General features: G+C 33.2%; 1 protein-coding gene across 5 annotated transcripts in view; it reads right to left on the minus strand.

The window, feature by feature from the left end:
- Nucleotides 1–23,857, minus strand: part of LOC114327157 (TBC1 domain family member whacked) — a 54,607-nt gene that overhangs the window by 14,568 nt on the left and 16,182 nt on the right. For 3 of the 5 annotated variants that reach the window (XM_028275690.2, XM_028275697.2, XM_050648822.1), the window contains exons 2-6: nucleotides 13,408–13,695; nucleotides 7,007–7,199; nucleotides 6,213–6,427; nucleotides 4,368–4,565; nucleotides 991–1,103 (exon numbers count right to left, since the gene is read on the minus strand). In XM_028275690.2, the coding sequence (XP_028131491.1) occupies nucleotides 991–1,103; nucleotides 4,368–4,565; nucleotides 6,213–6,427; nucleotides 7,007–7,199; nucleotides 13,408–13,672 (984 nt within the window). In that variant the 5' untranslated portion in view covers nucleotides 13,673–13,695. Of the gene's footprint in view, nucleotides 1–990; nucleotides 1,104–4,367; nucleotides 4,566–6,212; nucleotides 6,428–7,006; nucleotides 7,200–13,407; nucleotides 13,696–17,762; nucleotides 18,031–23,857 lie in introns of those variants that run through there. The other 2 variants (XM_028275682.2, XM_050648823.1) reach the window with 1 other exon arrangement.

Genomic DNA, 23,857 nt, shown 5'->3' on the forward strand with positions numbered 1-23,857 from the left:
TGCGGCCTGTGCTATGAGTCATTTTTAATATCATATAGTTCAAATTACACACATACACATTATCTCTCAAATATTATATTACATACATTTTTATTGTTGAAAGGTTTGTCTGATAATTAACTATTTTGATGGGAAATAAGCCATCACAATTAAATTGAAAAATACAAAATATTGAAAATCAAAATGTTTATCTGATGAAAATCGGTCCGGGTTAGCCGGACTTCCGGGTTATCGGGGGCCGACTTATCGGGGTTCCACTGTACTTAACTAACCTCCTTATCTTAATCTGACAATTTCGAGTATTTTTAAGGATAGATTTTTTATTGGGCCCCCCTTAACGAACTTTCCTGTGTTAAGAGCCAATATATGGTAGAGGTACCTCTGCAGAGTACCAGGTTTCTCCCCATATGATAATCTGACGCGCTCGAGTAACTGCAAAAATCCCCGCTTGGGCTCCCCTACCACTATATTAGTAAACATAATAAGCCAGCTACATACATTAAAATTCAAAATCTTAATCTTAAAAAATAATTTAAATGATTTTGAAAGTAATAACTGTACAGAAAACAATTAAGAGACAACTATGGTATTGTAATGCGGACCCTACTCTCCCCCATATCTAACGATATAGCTAAGAATATCTGCTTCGAGAATAGAAGAGAACCCAAATATCCGGTGATTGACGCCGTCATGTCTGTGAGTATTTAATTCTAGGTCTATTTTTTTCATAGAGAATTGGGGGACAGTCGGACAGTATTTAAATAGAGCATATGTAATGTAGGATTCATTCTGGATGTGAACAGTGCACGCTTCTATAGTCGGGAGATAAAGGTATTATATAAATTATATTTTTAGTGTAACTAGGGTTGTAGAAATAAATTGTAAATAAATTAAAATGAAAACTGCATAAATTAAGTGTTAAAAATCATTTCACTACAAAAAGTTGTCTAACACTGTTGTTTTACGAAAAGAGTAAATGAAAAAACTTACATTATAAATTAAATTTTCTTCTGCTAAAATACTTTCTGGCGGATTTCGTATCCTAGCTAATGTTTCACATAGTCCAGGACATTGTCTCCTACTTTTCGGTGTACCTAAACACCCTAAAACGCAAAATACAAATAAAATAATTAGGTAGTCCATTGAAATGTTATATTTTTTTTAGGCCTTAGGCCATTCGCACACACAGCTGCTAAAAAGAAACCAGTTGGTAATTTTAGTTACCAATCAGTTACTTAGCAGTCACTGTCCATGTATTTTAATGAGCGTCCTCACACAGCACTACTAGTTAGCAGTCGGTCTATAATGCGAGAATGATCAGTCGACAGCGGACTGGACATGCAGGTCGCTGGGGGACTAGTTCGTAAACATTTGGAAAATGCATAAAGGATTGAATGGGTCGAACTTTGGTGCTCAGCGAGAGGTAGGTATTTATTACGGATATAGGTAAAGAAATAGTGGGAATTGGTTTACATGTTCTATTGTTGTTTACATTAAAAAAAAAAGAATGTGTATGTACTTTGTACGCACGTAAGAAGTTATACTTTTATTATATGATTTCAACGAAATTAATATACTTTTAACAGTTCATTTATATTTTATTTAAATATTAAACTAATTTTAATACTTACTACTTCTCAAAATTTTTTATTAAAACAGTGACAAAAATTAAAATAATAAAAGAAAAAACACACACAAAGAAACACATTGAAAAATGCCACAAATGATTTCGGAACAATGTAGGAAAAATTTTTAACTAAATACGTATTTTCTGAAAAAAATTATATAATAAATAAACTTACAATCATAAAATGTATAAAAAATAAATAAATAAATAAAAAGTTTCCATTGGGGTTCGAACCCGCTTATCAGCGCAGTTAGTATTGAAATTCATTCACCTTAAACTTTTACCCACGGAGACCATGTGTCATCATGTGCGAAGATCAACTAACTAAACGGATTAAACTTTTGACGGTTCTGAATTTAACCAAATTATTTTGATTTTGAATTGAAATTATTTAGAATTGAAAGAAATATTACTATACAACAAAACATAGAGTAAGAAAACAATATATTAGGTGAATATTGATAGAAATTTTGATGGTAATCAAATTATGTAAATAAAGGCATTACATACTATTTTGGTAGGTTCTTTTTAAAATTTTCCAAATACATAAGTAGGTAATTATGAAATTTTCTATTAGGATACTGAAACATTTACAATTATTACGTACCTGTCGCTTTTAAAAACCATTTAAAAAGTCACTACAATATTATAAACTTTTTTCTCTGCCATCACAACAATAAAAACTAATATACACAACATTAATTTGTTTATAGAAAATCTCCATATTGAACAATTATTGACAGATGATTTTAACACCCAATCAGATCCCGTATAACGTTTATACCATACTGTCTGTGTGCGCATGCGCGCAGTATTATGAAATTTTACTCTCAATCGCGCCTAAAGAAGTATAACTTCAATAAAAGATGGTTATTTTTGATATCTTAAATAAGCTTAAGATATGAACATGGTTTGTTTGGATTATGCGTGTAAAATTTTTTTATTAGTAGATATTTCAAAGCTAGTATTTTGCAGTAAATTAAGCTAAGCCAAATTATTTTGTGTGAATTATTGCTCTTATACAGTAAAATTAATAAGGCTCTTAACGATATAATTTCTTATTTGCAGTAAACCTTATTACCTATCTCAGAGAAAAAAGTGTCATATTTTGTTAAAGTTTAACACGCAAAATCAGCGGAATCGTTTAATATAAAATTAGTGCAAGAAGTGGAAAACATCCGTGCCTATATAAACTTAATTAACTAGTACTTATTGATGGGAAATAATCCACAATTTTACTAAAAAAAATGATTTTATTAACATTTCGTAGTCCAAATCGGATGCCGTTGTCAAAATACAAAAAATATTAATGAATTAAACAAAAATGTTGTTGCTTAGTAAAAAATTCTTCTATGTATTTTTTTTAATCTGACTCATTTATGTCGACAATTCACACATATATTATACATTTTAAAGTAGAAGACTTTAAAGTGATATTGCTAATATTTATGAATTGCGTTTCTGGGACGACTCTACTGAAAGATAGTTTATTCGATTACATGAAATCAACCCCAACTCAAGAATATCCGTCACAAAAAATCATGACATGTGATCTGTTTTTAAAAATACAACTACATGCAACGGTGACAATAAATAATAACAACAATATGATTTTTAAGTCTTCTACGTTAAAATGTATAATATATGTCTAAATTTCCGATATAAATGAGTCAGATTAAATAAATTATTTGAAGACTTTTTTACTAAGCAACAACATTTTTGTTTAATTCATTAATATTTTTTGTACTTTGACACGGCATCCGATTTGGACGTCGAAATATTAATAAAATTATTTTTTAGTAAAATTGTGGCTTCTTTCCCATCAAAAACTAGTTAATTACAAAAATTTCACAAGAAAATAAATTCAGGACAACATAATATATAAACTTAAACACCGCCTAACAAAGCTACTCAGTACAAAGTACAGTCAAGAAATGACTCGTTTTATTAATTTTCGGTAGCGTAATGTGCGAGCCATAGTTGATAACCCGTTGATAACTCTGATTACCAACTAGTTTAGTTTCTTTTTAGTAGCTGTGTGTGCGAAAGGCCTTAGGGTGCACTTTTTCAGAATAACTTTATTCTTTTCCATTTTACGATAAAAATTAATACAAATTAAGTTGTCGACAATTTAATTTACTACAAATAATGCCCAAAAATTTTATAGGGTCGCCAGTTTATGAGATGCAGCACGAAAACCCTTTGCACCACTCTTTCCAAGATGGCGGCCGGGGGACAAGGGTGGTGACCACACAAACTTGAACTTAATCTTATACTATGCTTCTTTTCATGAGCATTTTTCAGTGCGTCACAAATGATAGAAAAAAGGTAAGTCCGTGATAATATACATTTTAGTGACATGACATTTTAGTTAAATCTGACAGTTGTCACATTTTATTTGCAATTTAGCATAAAATCAAATCAATTGTGTTTATTGCATTTATAAAATGGTATTTTCTTTGATTTGTATAGTCTTATAAATTGAACAGATTATATTCGTAGATATATTATATAATTCGTAAATAATTTTTTTCGATTATAGCGCCATCTATTGACAACTAGAATAAATGTTATAAATGTCACCGACGAAATGTAATCACCGACGTGCGTTTTTTTCTGTCACATGCAATTTAATGCGTTAGAAAGAAATCGAAAACTGTGACGCACTGAAAGATCCTCATGAGAAAAAGCATAACACCCCTACACATCAAAAAATAAAACAAATATAATCATATCTTACCAATGAGTATGACTAACGAGGTTTTAAATAGCACTTTAACTCCTTCGCACAGAAAAACATCCCAGACCCTTAAAAGTGTATCCCACGGTAACGTCCTAGTAAACGCACATAAAAACCATTCGGTGCAATAAAACATCGGCTCTGCGTTAACTTTTTTTAAATGCCTGTACACTGGAGGACATACTTTCTTCAAAAGACCTACAAATAAAAAAAAAATGAGTCAATGAGTAGATGTCGCCTTTATACGCTAACCATTTGTAGGAGACATTCGATGACCTCTTGTGTTTGATTTTGTATTCAGCCCCAGCATCTGATGGGGTCATGGGAGACAGCGACGTCATAACGCTGTGTTGATTACCAATTCAAACACGAAAGCTTGACAAATTGTGCTCCTAAGCCATATACGGGCTTTAATACATCAAAGCAATAGCAAGCTTTCATTAGAAGAGAAAACTTTTACACATTTCGTATAGCGCCAAGGACAAAGGTTTGTCTTTTTAGTTTTGCATACAGCCGCTTAGAGGGAGCCACTAATAAAACCTTCCGGCGTATTGAAGGTAACCTCAATCTTTTGTTGAACAAATCCGAGTTTTATTAGGATACAACAAGCCGTGTAGATACAGTGAATTTTTGAAATTAGCAAGTCGGTCGAAAAATAGATTTTAGCCGAGAACCTTATCAAGCAATAATTTTTTACAATTTTCAGAGAGGATTATCCCAGCAGTAATGTCTCGCTGAAATGGTTTCTGTGTTTGGGAATGAAGCATCACACCAGTCAACTATTTCCGCTGGTATTGCGAATTTCAACGTGGTCGTTCCAGTCTCAATGACAAATCCAGGCCAGGTCTAACCAAAATAGCAGTCACACAGCAAAACATTGACGCTGGAACCGGCGGATAACCGCCTTGTAATATACCAGGAAATAGAGGCATCTTTCGGCATTTCAAAGATTTCCATCCAAAAGATCCTACATGAAGAACTGGATGTTACGAAGTTGGTTTCCCTCATCAGTTGGATCACTCATTTGTTCACAGAAGCGCAAAAAGCGGTTAGCGTCAATTGATGTGGAAAACATTGTAACGGTTCAATAAATGAAGCTCAAAAAACGTTTATAGTTTGGTTAGTTGCGATGAATCTTGGATTTACTCCTACGAACCGGAAAATAAACCCCAGTCCCCTGTGTGGGTGTTTCACGATGAGGAAAAACCAACAAAAGTGATCCGTTCTCGAAGTATGCCAAAGAAAATGGTCGCAACTTTTGTTTCAAAATTTGGCAACAATTGCTTTAGAAAATCGAAGAATGGTTACTTTGGATTGGTATATACCCGTTTGTTTACCAGAAGTTATCGCGAAACTCCGACAAAGCAACACACAACGGCGAATCATCCTACATCAGGACAATGCAAGTGCTCACACTGCCCAAAAGACAATAGAGTTTTTGAAGCTTCAAAACATGGAATTGTTAAACCATCCACCATATAGCCCCGACCTAAGCCCCAACGACTTCTTCACGTTCCCAAAGATCAAGAATTAAATGCGTGGGTAGCGATTCCAGTCGCCAGAAGAAGCCACCAATGCCTTTAAAACAGCGATTTTGCAAGTGTCAACTGAAGACTGGAATAACTGTTTTACCAATTGGTTTAAACGTATACAAAAGTGTATCGATCTTGAACTGTCATGTTTTGAAAAGCAATAACGTACTTTAAGTATATATTTTTTGTCTTTATTTCTATATGCAAAACTAAAAAGACATCCCTCGTATTCAATTATTTTCGTTCATGGCCATCAAAATAGATGGCACCTTTGTACGCTAACTAATAATTAACTAAAATAGGTGCAACTGACCTTCTAGAATGAGTCCGTCCCTTTTCACGACATCCATGGAAGGCGAGTAGTAATCCTCGAGGTATTTGTTAGATATCGACACTAGACACCAAAACGCTTGGATTGAAGGCATGTGCATCAACAGAAAAGCTGCCACGGGCGCCTGCGCTTGGCAGTAGCCTATGTCGGGGAAATGGACTGTGTATGCCTTCAGAACGTTAAACAATTCTTGCTGACTAAAATAATAAAAAAATAAAAACGTATTAAAATACAGCTAAAATATGCGTGATACGTTCTGGTCCGTTGAGCCGGATCTCTGAATATTAATCCATCGTTTATATCAACAACAGATCCAGGTTGTTATAATCAGTTTAGTACTGTCCTTAGTGGTGACTGTGTAATCTGTGTGACTGTGTTATTAAGACAAGTCTACTTTTTAATATGCTGTGGCAGTGACGGATCTAAACATTTGCATTGGGGAGGGGGACTTCCAATGAAACATCTACCAAAAGACAAAAAAGGTAAATCCAAAGTACATAAAAGATAATAACATATGCATTAGCAATTTGACGATGGCCAAAATCCATGAATAGAAGTTGGAATTATTGGAGCATCCACCGTATTCACCGGACTTGGCTCCTAGCGACTTCCACCTGTTCCATACCTAAAAGAAATCCATGCGTGGAAAGCATTTTCAATCAAATGATGAGGTAATACAGTATTCTCAGATTCTCACTTCAGGGAAGGAATTCATAAAGTAAGTTTTGGACACGTTACATTATAACAAACAAAATAAAGAACTTTAATATTCTTACCCTGGTTTATCTTCAGAAGAAAACATCTCATGTAAGGGGAACTGTCTGTGTATATCCTTCTTTATGTCATCTATACATTTAGGATCCGCTTCGGCTCGTAAGCATTCTTCGTATTTATCGGGTTGCTTTTCTAATAATACTTTTCCTCCGCACAGATAAAGCCATGCTCTAGGCCTCATCGATTGGGGGATTCCTACAAAAGTAAAAAAGTATAAAAAAAATGAATGACAGTTTATATTTCAATCCGTTTCAGAGGCGACCATCATCCTCTTACATAAGTTTAAAGTACGTTATGTACGTTAAAGAAGGAAACTTTATATCTGAGTCATTTCCAATAACAAAGCGGCTTAAACAAGGATGCTGTCTGTCTCCGACTTTATTTAAAATATATATTCAATCATCGCTAGAGCAGTGGAAGAAACAAGTATCCGGAATGGGAATAGACATAGGCGGTGGAAAATATCTAACAACTTTGTTTTTCGCAGATGATCAGGTAGTCGTAGCGAATGAGGAAGACGTGGACTACATGTTTAAAAATGGGGTCTCAATATGAATATGTCAAAGACAGAGTATCTTAAAATAGGGGATGATGAAGAATATCCAGGTTTTTGAAATTAGAGCCACAAATACATGTAAAGAATATAAATATCTCGGATCTATAATATCTAAAGAGGCACTACCAAAAGAGACATCGAAAACAGAACGCAGCAGGGCAAAAAAGCGGTAAACATTCTTAACTCTCTACCATGGTCTAAAGGGATAAGACAAAAAACGAAATTGACAATCTATTGTACCTTGGTAGAGCCTATTATGACTTATGGGGCAGAAGTTTGGCAGATCACGAAAAAAGATAGAAAAATAATAGAAGTAGTAGAAATGGATTATCTAAGGAGAGCGTGTGGTATATCCAAAAAAGATCACATTAGAAATGAAGATATTAAAAGGACAAATACTGTATATTCCAGTGTACATAGAATTAAACGAGAAAACTAGTGTGGTGTGGTCACGTCAAATGAATGAATGAAGATAAATGACCAAAGAAAGCTTTAACTTATATACGACAACAAAGAAGAAGGGGAAGGCCTTCAGTTGCCTGGGAAGAAAATGTACGGCACATCATGAGAGATAGAGCCATCAAAGAAGACGAATGGATAGACAGAAAAAGCTGGCGGTCGAAATGCGAGAAGCGACAGAGACTGTAGGAACCTCGCTTATAGATAAAGGACATTTTCTAGATATATACAATTATCGACCACTTCATATTCGTCAGAGTTGGGCCGGATACTGAAAAAAAGTATCCGGATACCGGATACGGATACTCAAAATGTATCCGGATAGTTTTTAAAAAAGTACGAATACTTTCATTTAAAAATGTATTCGGATACAAGTATCCGGATATTTTTTTCGGATACTTCCTAGGATACTTTGAAGGATACTTTTTTTAAGAAGGACATAAATTATTAGTATTACAACTATGTGATGTGCATGTATTTTTAATGTAATATATAATAATAAAAATACATTAAATGATGGAGAAAGAAATCAGAAAGTACTCAAAAAAATTGTTTATTGCTTATGAATAATAAAACTATGTAGAACATAAACTTATAATGAAACACTAAATTAAAATAAAAACGTACTAATACAGAAAGTATTCCAATTGCTGACGAAGTCAGAAGTGAAGTGCCTTTGAATTTGCCTTTGTAAGTACCAATACCTCAAAGTGTTCATCGCGTAAAGCTTTTCTTTTAGGCGTATCAATCATAGTTGCAAAAGAGAAAAGTCTTTCAACTGGTGCTGACGAAGGTAAGCATGTGTTGTACTTTATTGACACCCTTTTTAAGATTGGCTATTCATTTAAGATGTTCAAATTGGTTCTTTTGTCCTCCAAATATCTTAGCAACTCCAACTGTACTTTTGAAGCTTTATTATTGATGCTGGAATCCTGTTCATTCTGTGTATAATTAATAGTACAGCTGTTGTCGACTTGCTGGTCTCGAAAATTGCTAAAATCAAAAAAGTCATCCAAATTTTGATCTCCACTTTCATCTGATTCATTGCAACTTTCCAATTCCATTTTTGTTTTGGTGACAGTTATAATGCATTTTTTTATATCTTCTATAGTTTTTTGAGATTTTTTACGACATTGTACCACTTAAGCTTAAATTTAGGAAGAAGAACTGCAGCTATAATTGGATCTTCCCATTCCAAATTTAAAATGTTTGCAAAACGAGTATTTAAGCTTTTAATGCACATTTTTGCTAGATGTTCTCCTCCATATTTTAAAAAATATTTAAAAGTATCCGAATATCAAAAAAAGTATCCGGATGCCAGATACTTTAAAATTTGATCACGGATACGGATACCGGATACAAAATTTAAAAAGTATCCGGATACAGCTTTCGGATACATAAAAAGTATCTGGATATTGTATCCGGACACAGAAGTATCCGGATACTACCCAGCTCTGATATTCGTCAATCGGAATCCATTTAAAAAACCGTAATTCATCTTTTGCCGATTAAAATACCTCTTGTGACGCAACGAAGATTTATGGTTGGGCTAATTTTAAAAGTAATACATACCATGATTAATCCATCCTAAGTGTGTAATGGTTATTTCGAATCAGCCTACATTTCGTAGAATCTCAAGAAGGAAATAATAAAACAACAAACCGCAGTCTGTCACGCTTCAATGACCGATTCAATTAAATAATTTAGAAATTTTAGGGGGACGAAATTATTGTCACGTACAGTATTGTGTGAATTGACGTGAACGCAAATAATAATTTCAAATAAACACCATTTATTAGTTATTTGCAAAGAAAAAGGGGAAAAGAATATAATTTAAATAGTTTTGATTAATTCAGTCATTCATTAAACACCCTAGGGATTATAGCTAACATCATGGCGTTCAAAATCCTATTCCAAGTAAGGTCGATTATTCCTCTAAGTTATTTATAGCTTGCTGTCAGGGCCGCTCTATCCATTAGGCAATATAGGCAGTTGCCTAGGGCGGCAAATTAAGGGAGGGCGGCAAAAATACTGTACAAAAAAATATTTGAATATAAAAATTAAAATTGAATAACAATTAAGTACACCATCAATGGAATAGAAGTGGGCATTCATTTCTAGAAAACAAATTGCATTCTCTTAACACTATTCATTCAAAAAGGACGGAAGTCGTAAATTTAGGGATGATTGGGCCACCGGCAGTACCGCAAAGGCGGCGGGCTGTAGGATCAATTCAAAACGGCAACTTTTTAGGTTGTTTAGAACTCATAGCAGAATTTGATCCTTTATAGGTTATAGGAGAGCACCTTACTAAATTTGGAAATATTGGTCAAGGGAACTGTAATTATCTGTCAAACACTACATGCGAGGAACTAGTAAGTAGTTTTGATGGGATGAAAAGTAAAAAGAAATATTTTTGGCAAATTTTATAATAGTTGATTCGACACCAGACGTGTCTCATGTTGATCAGCTAGCATTTTTAGTTCGCTATGTTTCTGGTGATGGTACGCCGACTGAAAGATTAGGTATTTATTAAATATATTCCATCTGAAGGTCACAAATCTGAGGCTTTGTAATATACAGTGATTTCGACTTCAGAGGAATGTACCATTGATTTAAGTGATTGTCGCGGACAGTCATATGATAACGTCGCATCCAATATGTCTGGCAAATATTCAGGACTGCAGGCCAGAATAAAAAATCACAATAAACTTACTGAGTACGTACCTTGCTCTGGACATTCTCTCAATTTGGTAGGATCTTTAGGAGCAGAATCCTGTCTGAACGCCACTTCCTTTTTCATTTTTTTACAAGAATTATATAAATTTTTCTCTACATATAGATGGAAAATTTTGACTGACAACTTAAAATCACCTGTTGTGAAATCTCTTAGTGAAACTAGATGGTCCGCAAGGGCGGACGCAACTAAAGCGTTATACACTGTCAAACAATGTCAAACTGCAGCTGTGAAACATCAAACACTTTCTATATTTGACAAAATGGACATTTTGAAATGGCTTTATTAGGTGTCATTTGGCAACATATTTTAGAAAGAGTGAACCTAGCCAATAAGTATGTCCTGCAATTGATCTGGGTTCTGTCGTTAAAGAGTATGAAGGAAGCTCTTTCAAATTACTTTACGTCAATCAGAAATAATTTTGCCATTTACGAAGAGGAAGCCAAAAAATTGTACCCAAATAAAACATATAAAGAAATAAGAAAGCTGGACATCTAGAATATTATCGACTTATTTATCAACGTTCTCGTGTTATAACAGATTTGCCAAAATTAAACAATGAAGAAATTATTAAGAAGCTGAAAATCTGATACAGATTTATAAAGACGACCTTGTACATCATTCATACATGAATGCGTTCGTTTAAGGGGTCACCAATTGACATATCTAAATATTTAAAGAAGAGTGGATAGAAAGATATTTTTCCTAATTTTGACATTGCTTTGCGCATTTATTTGTGCATCCCAGTTACCAATGTGTCCGCAGAAGAATTAAAAATAACTTCCGATCAAGTAGGTATGACGCAAGAACGTCTTAACAATTTGTCGATTTTGTCCATAGAAAGTGACGTAACAAAGGCGATAAATTACGACGACATTATAGATGATTTTGCCAAAGAAAAATCAAGAAAGAAATCTCTAATGTGACCGAACTGGAATGACAATCATTTTTTCTGTTATAAGTATATTAACATCGTAGTTTAAATCCATTTTTAGTGTATTATAAAAAATTCTGCTTGCAATTTTTTTTTCGCAAAAATGGTACCTACATGTTTAAAGGGCGGCTACTAGAGGATTGCCTAGGGCGTCAATTGATCTAAACGCGGCCCTGCTTGCTGTGTATCTTTGCTGCTGTCGTGACTCTTTTCCAGTTCTTGCTGTCCTTGCACTGAACTTTCCAGTCTTTAACATTCAATATTCTTATCTTCCTCTACATCATCCAGCCATCTTCTTCTAAGCCTTCTTCTATATCTGGGCTCAGTGGTGTCCAGTTAGTTATTCTTCTCAACGTATCTGAGTGTGGGCGTCTCTGTATATGTCCTATCCATTCTAAGCGAAGAGATTTTATGTATCTGACTATATTTTCTTCATTTAATTCTTCTTCAATTTCGACATTTGTTTTTATTCTTCTCTCTCCCTCTCTTGTTACATTGTGGCCCATTCTAATTATTTTTCTTTCAAATTTCAGAAGGCTATCTTCCTCTTTCTTGTTGTCGTTGCTTTCCATCCCATATTGTAACAACAGGTTTTATTAAGGTCTTTTATAGGTTCGTCTTTGTTTTGTAACTTATGAGTCTTGGTTCTCAGCAAATTTCTATTCATTAAATATATTTTTTTGTAAGCTATCCATTTGGCAAGACGAAGAGATGGAAAAAGTACATAATATATCGACGCCCATAAAAAAATAAAAAAGAAAGATGGATTGTCCTCGGTACAGGTCAACTCAAAATGCTAAAAAATTGAAAATTGTAACTAAAATAGTTTTAACCCTTTCAGCCCTTTCAGTCATGAGTTTTTGTTGGCAAAGATAAAATTTAAAACTTGGAGGTTAAAATATATGATTTTTGAAAAGATTTATAAACAACAAATTTAGCCCATAAACATTATTATACCTCGAACAACGTACAAAGACGATGTGCATTGAGACAATCGCGGTGATTCAACATAAATGGGAAAAAATATATCCTTAGAAAAACTCGAAATCGACAGATTAAGATAAGGTAAGTTAGGTACCTACATGCAAAAGAGTATATATTTAAAAAATCTGACGATTTGAGCGGGGCGTAAGGAAATGTCAGACCGAAAAACTAAAAAATAAGTGTTAATATTTTTCAAAAATCTATCTAATGATACACGACCCCCCACGGAAAGGGGTGGGAGGTAAATTTAAAATTTTAAATACGAACCCCCCCCCCCCTACCATATTTCGCGAAATGAGCATCAGATCGAAAACCTGGAAAATATACGTATTCAATATTTTTCAAAAATCTATCGAATGGCATCAAACACGACCCCCTACGGAGATGGGGTGGTGGGTTACTTTAAAATCTTGTAGATTTTAATCTATAAGATTATAGATCTTATAGAACTTTTATTCGATACATTTTTTCTAATTATGGATATATGGAACTATAGTCGGAAAAAACGATTGTTGGAAATGGAAAATTAAATTAAAAAATGGAAAGTCCCCCACTTAAATGGAAAACTCTACTTAACTGTTTTGGTTTTAGGACCTACTCTTCACAACCCAATCGGTCCCCATAACGCTCTAGTAACTGCAAATTTAGCATACTTTCCTCCCCTACTATAGAAATAGTATCGATAAATAGAAAAGAAACTTATAAATAATAAATTTTTAAACAATCTCTATACCTTTCCTGCAGCGTTCCTTCACCTTCCTATAATTCGAATCCATATAAAAACTCCATTGAGATAACATCTTAAGCCATTTTCTCTCTCGTCTTAGCACCGTTTCGGCGGGAGGGCCGTTCCTGGGTTCGGGGGAGTACTGCGCGCCTCCCAGGAACCCGTGCCGATCGGGTACCGTCGAAATGACGCTGCCATCTATGAGCGTCGACGCTTCTGAGCAGACGGAAATCGTATCGGCCGACGTCATGTTGGCGGGAAAGGCTATCATCGGTCGAGATACATTTTCGACACCTGAAAAAAACGTAAATAGTATCAGAATAACAATTATTACTTTTGAAGTTATTCTTCTATTGGCGCTGGCACGATTGGGAAAATGTTGTTCTGAAGCTATATCCTTGTGGCATTTTTTATGATTAATTATTTATATGGGAAATAAGCCACAATTAAAATGAAAAAAATAATTTTATTAACGTTTCGACGCCCAAATCGGGTGCCGTTGTCAAAATACAAAATATAAAGTAATATTTTGTATTTTGACAACGGCACCCGATTTGGGCGTCGAAACGTTAATAAAATTATTTTTTTCATTTTAATTGTGGCTTATTTCCCATATAAATGATTGGGAAAATGTTGAGAGTGAATTTTTACAATGCGCGCGCTCACCGACAGAAAAAAGCAACAGTCTGAAGTTAGTCGCTAAATCTTTCATAAGTTGCGTATCAGTGCAAATAAACAGTGTCAAAAAAATATATTGGTGTTTTGTTAATTGTAAATATATTTATTTTGAATATTATAGGCCTGGAAATCCGATTGACATCATTAATTAGAATAAAGAATTATAGATATTATTTTTATAGTAAACAAAAACAAAGAAAAATATCTGACAAGTAATGACATAAACGTGGCCATGATGAAAAGTCACATTCTAATGTTTTGACAGTGCTCATACGTCAAAAATTTTGACCTACGTAATCTTGCTTTTGTAGTAAAAATACTATATGTATAATTTATTTACATTATAAATTATAATGTCGAACATTGTAACAATTTATTTGGGAATATGAATGAAAGCTGTAGCTTGCGTTTCTAGAGCGTTTGTTAATATTTGTATTAAAGTTTTGACTTTGTTTGGTAGTATTTATTATTATCTTCTCCTTTAATGAATTGTAGAGCTTGCTCGATAGATTGTGGTTGCATTTCCTGAATTATGGGCACTAGAGGTTCTCTTAAACCTGCTAAAAATGTTTTCAATGCTTGTTTGTTAAAAAATTTTCGTTTATATGTACAATGGACGTGCTTGACCAAGATGGTCTAAAACGATATATTTACGTATAGAATTTAATAAATCTAGCACCTTTTCATGAAATTGATAAGGTGATTAATTTGGCTTTTCTTTAAGATTAACTAGATCCTGATTTAAACAATTTTCGTCTCTATGCTCATACGCTCGTAAGAAGTTGTACGTAAGTACACACACTCTTTTTTACTTTTAATTGCTAATTTAAATTTGTTAAATTTATAGATATTGTTGGATCACTCCTAATTGAGGCCCTAATGTAGAGTACTTTGAGAAACCGAATTCAACTCTTTACAGCGGCCAAGCGTAGTTTGAAGATAAGTATGGGCGAACTGTTGTGTAAGTGATATCCGTGTGAATTGTAAACGATAATAATTATTAATGCACGTTTGCTTTAGTTGATCTCTGAACCCACAGCAAAAAGTAACAACTAGTGTCAGAAGTATGGGATTAAGTGAAAGAAGAAAAGGAAGCTAAAGGGAGACGTCGTCTGAAAAAAAAGAAGCTGAAGAGAAACGTCAGGATGAAGCACTTTGAGGTTAAGCTAACGAAATCTTTCAAAAGTACCCAGATTACGCACAAAAAAGCTATGAGACCATCTTATCGGGTCTAGAACTAAGATACGGCAGTCAATATTTGAAACAGGTATACCAGAGTCAACTGAAACTGCTTATCCAAGGCTACAACGAATATGTACAAGCATACGGAGCGGAAGTAGAAAAGATAGCACGACTCGCTTGGTCCGCAGCCCCGGAAGAGTTTCTGCATCAATTTAACATCCAACTCGATGTAGACATCCAGCAACATTACGAGTAGGGAGAGGATGCTACCAAATATTGAAGAACGCCATTGTGGTAGCCTTGGAGTATGAAGCCGTGAAGAACGTGTCCCGCCATCAATGCAAAGTCCATGAATTACGATAGCTAATTCTTTGTCCATGTCAAAGCCTATCCTATTCAAGCCAACGTCAACACATTGGCTGATCTGTCCCAAGCCTCTAGATTCTCAATATCTAGAGCTGACGCAAGCAGCGACAGTTTAGTTGCCGATAAACTTCTCAATGGCCACAACTGCAATTTTACCATCGATACTCGGGCAACAAGGCCAGTGATGAGCAAACGTTTCCTGGATCAGTCATTTAGTCATTTACAAGAACAATATCAAGACCTCCCATATTGGAGACAGCGGCCGGTGAAAACATGACTGTAAGGTATATGGGGAGAGTTATACAGGGTGTCCCGAAAAGAATGGTCATAAATTATACCACACATTCTGGGGTCAAAAATAGTTCGGTTGAACTTAACTTACCTTAGTACAAATGTGCTCATAAAAAAAGTTACAGCCCTTTGAAGTTACAAAATGAAAATCGATTTTTTTCAATATGTCGAAAACTCTCAAAGATTTTTTATTGAAAACGGGCATGTATCATTCTTATGACAGGCCCACCTTAAAACCAAATTATAGTGAAATAAAAAAATATTATTATATTTATATTATTATATTTCCACCCCATAAAAAATTTATGGGGATTTTGTTCCCTTGAACCCCCCCAAACTTTTGTGTACGTTCCAATTAATTCATTATTGTGGTACTATTAGTTGAACACAACGTTTTTAAAACTTTTTTGCCTCTTAGGATTTTTTGGATAAGCCAGTTTTTATCGAGATGCGGCTACTTTTTTACTATATTTACATAAAAAATTTATGGGGGTTTTGTTCCTTTAAACCCCCCAAATGTTTGTGTACGTTCCAATTAAACTATTCTTGTGGTACCATTAGTTAAACACAGTGTTTTTAAAACTTTTTTGTCTCTTAGTCTTTTTTTGATAAGTCAACTTTTATCGAGATGTGGCTTCTTTTTCAAAATATACCAAAAAATTTAAGTTATAAATAAATTTTCAGATTATTAACAGGTGTCTATAATCATACTTAACCATATACAAATAGGTGGTGGATTCGACAAATATTCAAAATATCTCGATAAACACTGCCTTATGAAAAAAGTACTAAGAGGCAAAAAAGTTTTAAAAATATTGTGTTTAACTAATGGTGCCACAATAATAATTTAAATGGAACGTACATAAAAGTTTGGGGGGGTTTAAGGGAACCAAACCCCCATAAAATTTTTATGGGGTACACAAATTTCACTATAATTTTTTTTTAAGATTCTGCTACCATAAAGATTCCTCATGTCCATTTTCAATAAAAAACCTCTAGAAGTTTTCGATATATTAAAAAAAATCCATTTTCATTTTGTAACTTTAAAGGGCTGTAACTTTTTTTGTGTGCACTATTGTATATAGGTAAGTGAGGTTTAATCAACCTATTTTTGACCCCAGAATCTGTGGTATAATTTATGACCAATCTTTTCGGGACACCCTGTATAGTTATATATATAGTTACATAGTTAAGAATCGAACTGGGACAGGTGAGATAGTAGTAGTTGTCCTGATAACCGACACTGCAGACGAGTTCATCCTTTATCGTGCTAATTTTAGACATTTTTAAAGAAGTTCAAAAGCTGATAAGTCCCCTAAACTCAGTCATAATAAGTATTAATAATAATCAGTCGTTGATAAGTACATAAATTACGAAAATCCAATAGTACCTATATGATAAAGTTAGTTAATAGCTGCAGCGTATCCGTACATGATGGATAAATGTATATAAATCCATTATATACTTATACCATATGTTGAGCCAGAACAACAATCACGGATAATGTATAATACAACTTCTAGCATACGTGAAGATGACATTAAGATGATTAGAACTGGAACTGGATTTATATGGAACACCAGAGGAAACTGCTGGAGGTATCCCTGAGAAGCAAAGTTCCAAAAGAGGGTATGAGAGTACATCTTAAATAAAAACTTAAATAAAACGGAATCCTTTGTCTTTTAAACGGAAGAATAAACTATAATTACGATAACATAAAAACAAAAGTCGCAAGTCACTTCGAAAAGATTTAAAGTCACAAGTATATAATTTAAAATGCTTCTATAATAATAGTTAATACGGTATGATTGAAGTAAATTAAAAAACGTAAGAGTATAATATACCTATTTTATAAGTCATTTTGTTGAAATTCACACACTACAAGCGATGTATTCAATTGTATATGTTCCTATTCGAGAAATCTCACCACTTTTACGATGCCTTCGATTTTCTTTTCTTTAATTATATAACGTCGAATGGCATTCTTTTAGTAAATGAACGGAATTGTTAAGTGAAACTGAAGCAAAGTTACCACTTTTATCAGTTTTTCGGTAAACATTGCAGAATAACACAAGATAACAGTACGCCGCGGTTGATAACAAGAGGTAGTTGCTTATAAAGCATAGAAATAATTTGCATTTTGATATTATTATGGTTTTATAACAAGAACAGCATGGTCAATTTGTTTTAGCGTACGGTTTAACATACTGTAAAACATATTATACCTACCCCACTGAAGGAAGAAAAAAAGATAAAAACATCTTATATTTGAAGGTTCTAAAAGGCATATGAGGGGATGCTGATAAAAAATCCGTAAAGATGTACAGCTGATTTTGCTTTGTATTTTTTTACATAATTATAAAAAGTGAAAACATATTTTTTGCCTATAAAACTTTTCTTATACATTTTAAAGAAAAATGGTCAAATAAAAGTTGTAGATCATAAAAAGTTCTATAATTTTGAGAGTTTCCAAATTAAAATATGTACATATACAATTGACCGAGATAACTACAAAAATCCATTATTTATAAATGTTAATAACTTTAACTTAAAACTTTAAATTAAAGTATGCTAAATTTCAACTATCGACCAAATAGTTCTCCCCTCCACTTTTTGTGGCGGTATTTTACGAGTACCATCACTTTAACGGTTTATAACTCCTTCACTGTATGTGTCATCTATAAGTTGGATCATAAAATATAGATCTTAATTTAGAATTCGTTCAGTTTTCAGCTCTTAATATTAACTCGGCATTGGTCGCTAGGTAGGTTGTTACGCGAGTGGTCGCGCGTGAGATTTTCTCTCACATATCCAACTTTTGCCTTTCTTTACAAAATTTTACAAAAAAGATGAGGTTTCATCAACGATAAAGCTATTTGTTTAAAAAGACACGACGTTTTTCTGTTTTATTATTATTATCTTTATATAAAATGTGACTATTGATGCCGCCAATATTTAACATTGAAAAATATATGGTAAGTGACCATTAGTCCAAGTAATGAAGCTTAAAATAGGACAAAACCTCGCAATTTTTACAGAATGGACCGATTTGCTTGCAAAGAGAATAAGTAGTGGATAGTCCAAGGATCAAAATCTATATGATGCTGAAAGGCGCTTTTATCATGGGGGTGGTTGCCACCCCATCTCGGGGGTGGAAATATTTTATTATATTTTAATTGCATTAGTTGGTAAAAACGTTCATTCTAAGCAAAAAACGTCCTATACATTTTTTTGGTAAAATTGATAGTTTTTGATTTATTCGCTATCGAACGTGTTAGTTTTATATCGAAAAAATCAATGTTTTGAATAAGTTTTCTGCTAATAACTCCAAAAGTTTTCGTTTTATCAAAACAACTTTACTTAACAAAAATGTACCCTATGAAAAAATAAACAAAACCGTTTCTTTAAATTTTCTTTAAGACCAATAGTAATCGAGCTATATTTTATTATATGTTGGCTCTTCTTCTTCATATGCTAAATATTGTAGTTTCAAAGTCAAAAGACGGGAAAACAGTGCATTTTTCGAGGACAACTTGTTTAAACTAATCTAAAGTACTTACAAATATCTATCTCCAGAAATAAAAGTCCCTAGCTCAAAAATTAAGTGACTTATAATGAAAAGAACGTCACTACCTATTTTTTTTCAGCGGAAAAGTGATCGCAAGCAACCCCCTAATCACCACTCTCATTAAAATTAGTCTTTGACCTTATTTGGTCTTTTTTATTTACGTACTATTAATAGGTTCTAGAAGTTTGACCGGTTTAAAATGATAAGTTTTTAAAAAAATTGAGTTAAAACGAATAACGAATTTTCGTAGTTTGGAAAAAAATAGTATTTCCTTCAGAACAGCAAGATTAACATCAGAGATACGAAAAAATGTTTAAATCTGAAATTGTAGCTTATTTAATTCTCAAGAACCTGGTTTGCAAAAATTTTTCGACAAAAATTATTGAGTGAGCTATTGACAATATTAAAGCTTGTAATAACATGCAAAAACCAACTTTACCAACCCTTTCAAAGTCACCTCTTTCTGCGACTGAGGATTTTAAAAAGATTTAATAATAATAGGCTTATAGATATTGTAAAACCCTACAAAATGATTTTTTACCAAACTCTCTAGGATAAAAAATAAAAAAGTTACGGTTAAAAAATCAATATATTTTTTTGAAGAAAAAAGGAGAAATCCAATTGGAAGCATATTAATGTAAGTTAGCGGTGTTTTTAGTCAATGGCCTTATTGATTTTTATTTATTTATGTATTATTAATAGATTCTAGAAGTTTAACTGGCTTAGAATGATTAGTTTTAAAAAAAACTGGAGTTACGAATACGAATTTTTGTAGTTTGGTAAAAAATGCAATTTTCTTCAGAATAGAAAGATTAGCATCAGAGACACGAAAAAATGTTTCAATATAAAATTGTAAGTTAATTAATTCCCAAGAACTTCGTTTAAAAAAATTTTTTTTCAGCAAAAATTGAGTGAATCGTAAATGAGTATATCGAAAAACATGGATTTTTTCGATATAAAACTAACACTTTCGATAGCGAATAAATCGAAAACTATTAATTTTATCAAAAAATGTATAAAGAATTTTTTGCTTATAATGAATGTTTTTATCAACTTTTGCGACCAAAATATAATAAAAAAATTTCCACCCTCGAGATGGGGTGGCAACCACCCCCATGGTAAAAGCGCCTTTTGGTATGATATAGATTTTGATCCTTGGACTATCCACTACTTATTCTCAAATTTTCAAGCAAATCGATCCATTCTGTAAAAATTGCGAGGTGAAAAGCTTCAGTTCCTGGCCTACATCTACAACTAATCCGTGAAACAGAATATAGGATTTTCATATCGTCCACCACATCCACGGCGCCTTTTGTTACATCATAAAAGGATATTATTTTAGGTTTTAAGGGGAAAAATAAAATTAATTTTTATACACAGTTGGTGAAGCCGGTGGTCGCTTGATGAGAGAATCTCTCACATGAAGCGCACTGACTCAACAATATGGTGATACTAAGTAAACTGAGTCACTATCTGAGCGGACGAGTCTATTAGATTGTCGAGGGAGGATAGTTAGGAGACTAGAAGGGACTACAGCACGCATAATTGCCCAGAAAAAAAGTTGTGCGCAATTTTCTGACACCGTGAGAGAAAATCTCATATAGCGACCACTGGCGGGTTAATAAACAGTGGAAAACAAAATACCTTCCAAAAAACCATATACAAAAATAACATAAACCCTTGGATTAATGGGGAATTAATATATCTGATCAAGCATAAAAGAAAGTTGTGGAACAAATATAGACGTACAAATCACATTACATACTCCTATAAATATAATCATTAGCCTTACTCCTGAAAAAGTTAAATATCATCTTCAAAACTTAAAAAATAATTCGTCTCCTGGTGTCGACTTAATATCTTCTTTATTTTTAAAGAAATGTGCCGATGGTTTAGCTTACCCACTATAAATGTGATTATGTCCTTGTCAGTCAATACACATATTTTGCCTCCCATATGGAAAACCGCATCTGTAACACAGATTTTTAAAAAAGGAAACAAATTGGATCCTAATAACTACCGTCCTATCAGCTTAACACCTACAATATGTAAGATAATTGAATCTATTATTGCCGAGACAATCTCTGATTTTCTGCAAAACGAACTGGTTATACCAGAACAGCAGCATGGTTTTGTCAAAGGACGTTCTACAATGACAAACCTTTTCTGATGTGTCAATGAATGGTCAAGAGCATTAGACAGAAACACCCCGGTAGACATTATTTACCTCGATTTTGCTATTAACAAAATAAATATATATAAAGCTATTAGCTATTTTGAAGACTATTACATAAATTGGAACAGTTTGGTATCCGTGGTCAATTACTGAAATGGATCGACGCGTATTTAACAGATAGAAAGTTTTGTGTTCTTAGAGTTCTTCGTGCCGTACAGAGTTTAATGGAACAAACCCACTTAGCAGACCACCGCTACCACGAATAAACTCTTGTAAGAAACTAGGTGCGCTGTTACAAACTGTGAACACTGAAGTCCTACCCAACTATGTCGTAGAAGCCCACACATTGGAGTATCTGCATATGCTAATCTACTGTGCAGCAACAGCAAATCGATGGCTAAAGTGCAAAACCTCGTAAGTCAAAATTTTCCAGTTTTGGGATTAATTTACCAATAATTTTTATATATTGCTATCTATTAAACTACAAATCCTCATAAAAGTCTATTTCAACTTAAGACCTCTAGTGACATCTATCAAAAACTAGTAAAAACTCTTTAGCAAAAAGTGTAAAGCAGAAACCTATTAAGTAGGACTTACGAGTTTTTTATATTTACATTTGCTCGGATATTTTATGTAGTAATACAATGTTGTGAGGTTTTACCGGAATGCGGCAAGTGTTTTTTTAGGTTTTGTGTTTCACTCTTGTGAATAAACGCAGTTTTGTTGTTTTGTTTTGAAAAATATGTCTTGTAGTCGTGGAAAAACAATTTTGAATTTAGTGTTGCAAGCTGATACATATGGGTAAGTGATTTTTTGCCTTTTTCTTATATTTTTATTATTATTTATCGTTTGAGGTTAAGTCTGCTTTCTTTCTCACTGAAAAAGTAGGGCATGGTGTAAATTACAATAAAGCAAATAATGATTGTTTATAAAATACTTTTATGCAAACGTGAATTATAAGAGTTAACGTTATGCCATTGAATTATAAAATAGATTATGAAAATATTGGTTATGAATTTTATAGTGATTGTTATGACTATTGAAATGTAAAATTCCACTAAATTAGGTATACTTATCTTAAAATCTTGACAAATGTTTCAAGAACTCAGGTTCTTATCAATAGTTAAATTAATTATTAATGAATTCAACTATGTACTATCAATCTTCTGATGATTGAGTTCTTAAAATAATTGTTAAATTTTTAAGATAGGTATTCTTAATTTAGTTTAATTTCATATTTTAATAATTTATTGGTTATGAATTTGATGTTTTTTACAGTACAATACAGAGTAGCAGCTCAGATGAACCTCAAGAAGTTAATAGCGTGGTCGAGGAACCACCATCAGCGGTATCAAATAACGTAAACATAACCACTGATATGCCAAATTTTCAAGATGAAAATTCCGATAGCGAACCTTTCCAAGATAGTGGATCGGAATATATGGCATCAACCGAGTCCAATGAATCAGATGAAGAAACACATAACCAGTCGCTAAATGAATTACTAAATGAGACAGAAACAGTAACATCGCCCATAATGAGAAAAAGATCAAGGAAATCTGACGTCAATTATTTAAACTGGGAACGAAATAAAAATAAACTGAAAAGAATGAAGGGAGAATCATACCAATCCTGTCAACTAGATAAAGATGACAACAAGTATAAAAAAATTGAACGAGACGAGCGAAAGATGGGACCTCCATGTCAATGTAAGAATTCGCAAAGATCTCTAAAATTTTTTTGCAATATTTTTGAAGACGACGACAGAAAAAATATTTTCAATATGTTTTGGAAAAATATGGACTGGAATCAGAAGAAAATTTATGTTACCAGCCTTGTAGATAAAGAACCGGTGAAGTATCATCGAACAGGTATTTATAAAGATTTGTTTCCGTAAATCACATTTTACAAACCTTCATTGCATTTCAGTTACTCCAGAAAAGCAACGAAGTACTTCGTATATTTTTTTCCTTAAGAAATCTAATTCTCGAAAACGGGTATGCAAGAAAATGTTTCTGCAAACATTAGGTATAGGCGAATGGAGTGTGCAAAATTGGATTAGTCAAGGAGAACAAAACATTGCAGTTCAAACTACAAAGAGTTCAAGAAAAGGCAAGATATCCGAAGATAAAGCCTTCCTAATCCAGTTTTTAGAGAAAATTCCAAAAATGGAGAGCCACTACTGTAGGAAAGAC

Source organism: Diabrotica virgifera, chromosome 4 (assembly GCF_917563875.1).
Source record: "Diabrotica virgifera virgifera chromosome 4, PGI_DIABVI_V3a".
Classification (NCBI taxonomy): Eukaryota; Metazoa; Arthropoda; class Insecta; order Coleoptera; family Chrysomelidae; genus Diabrotica; species Diabrotica virgifera.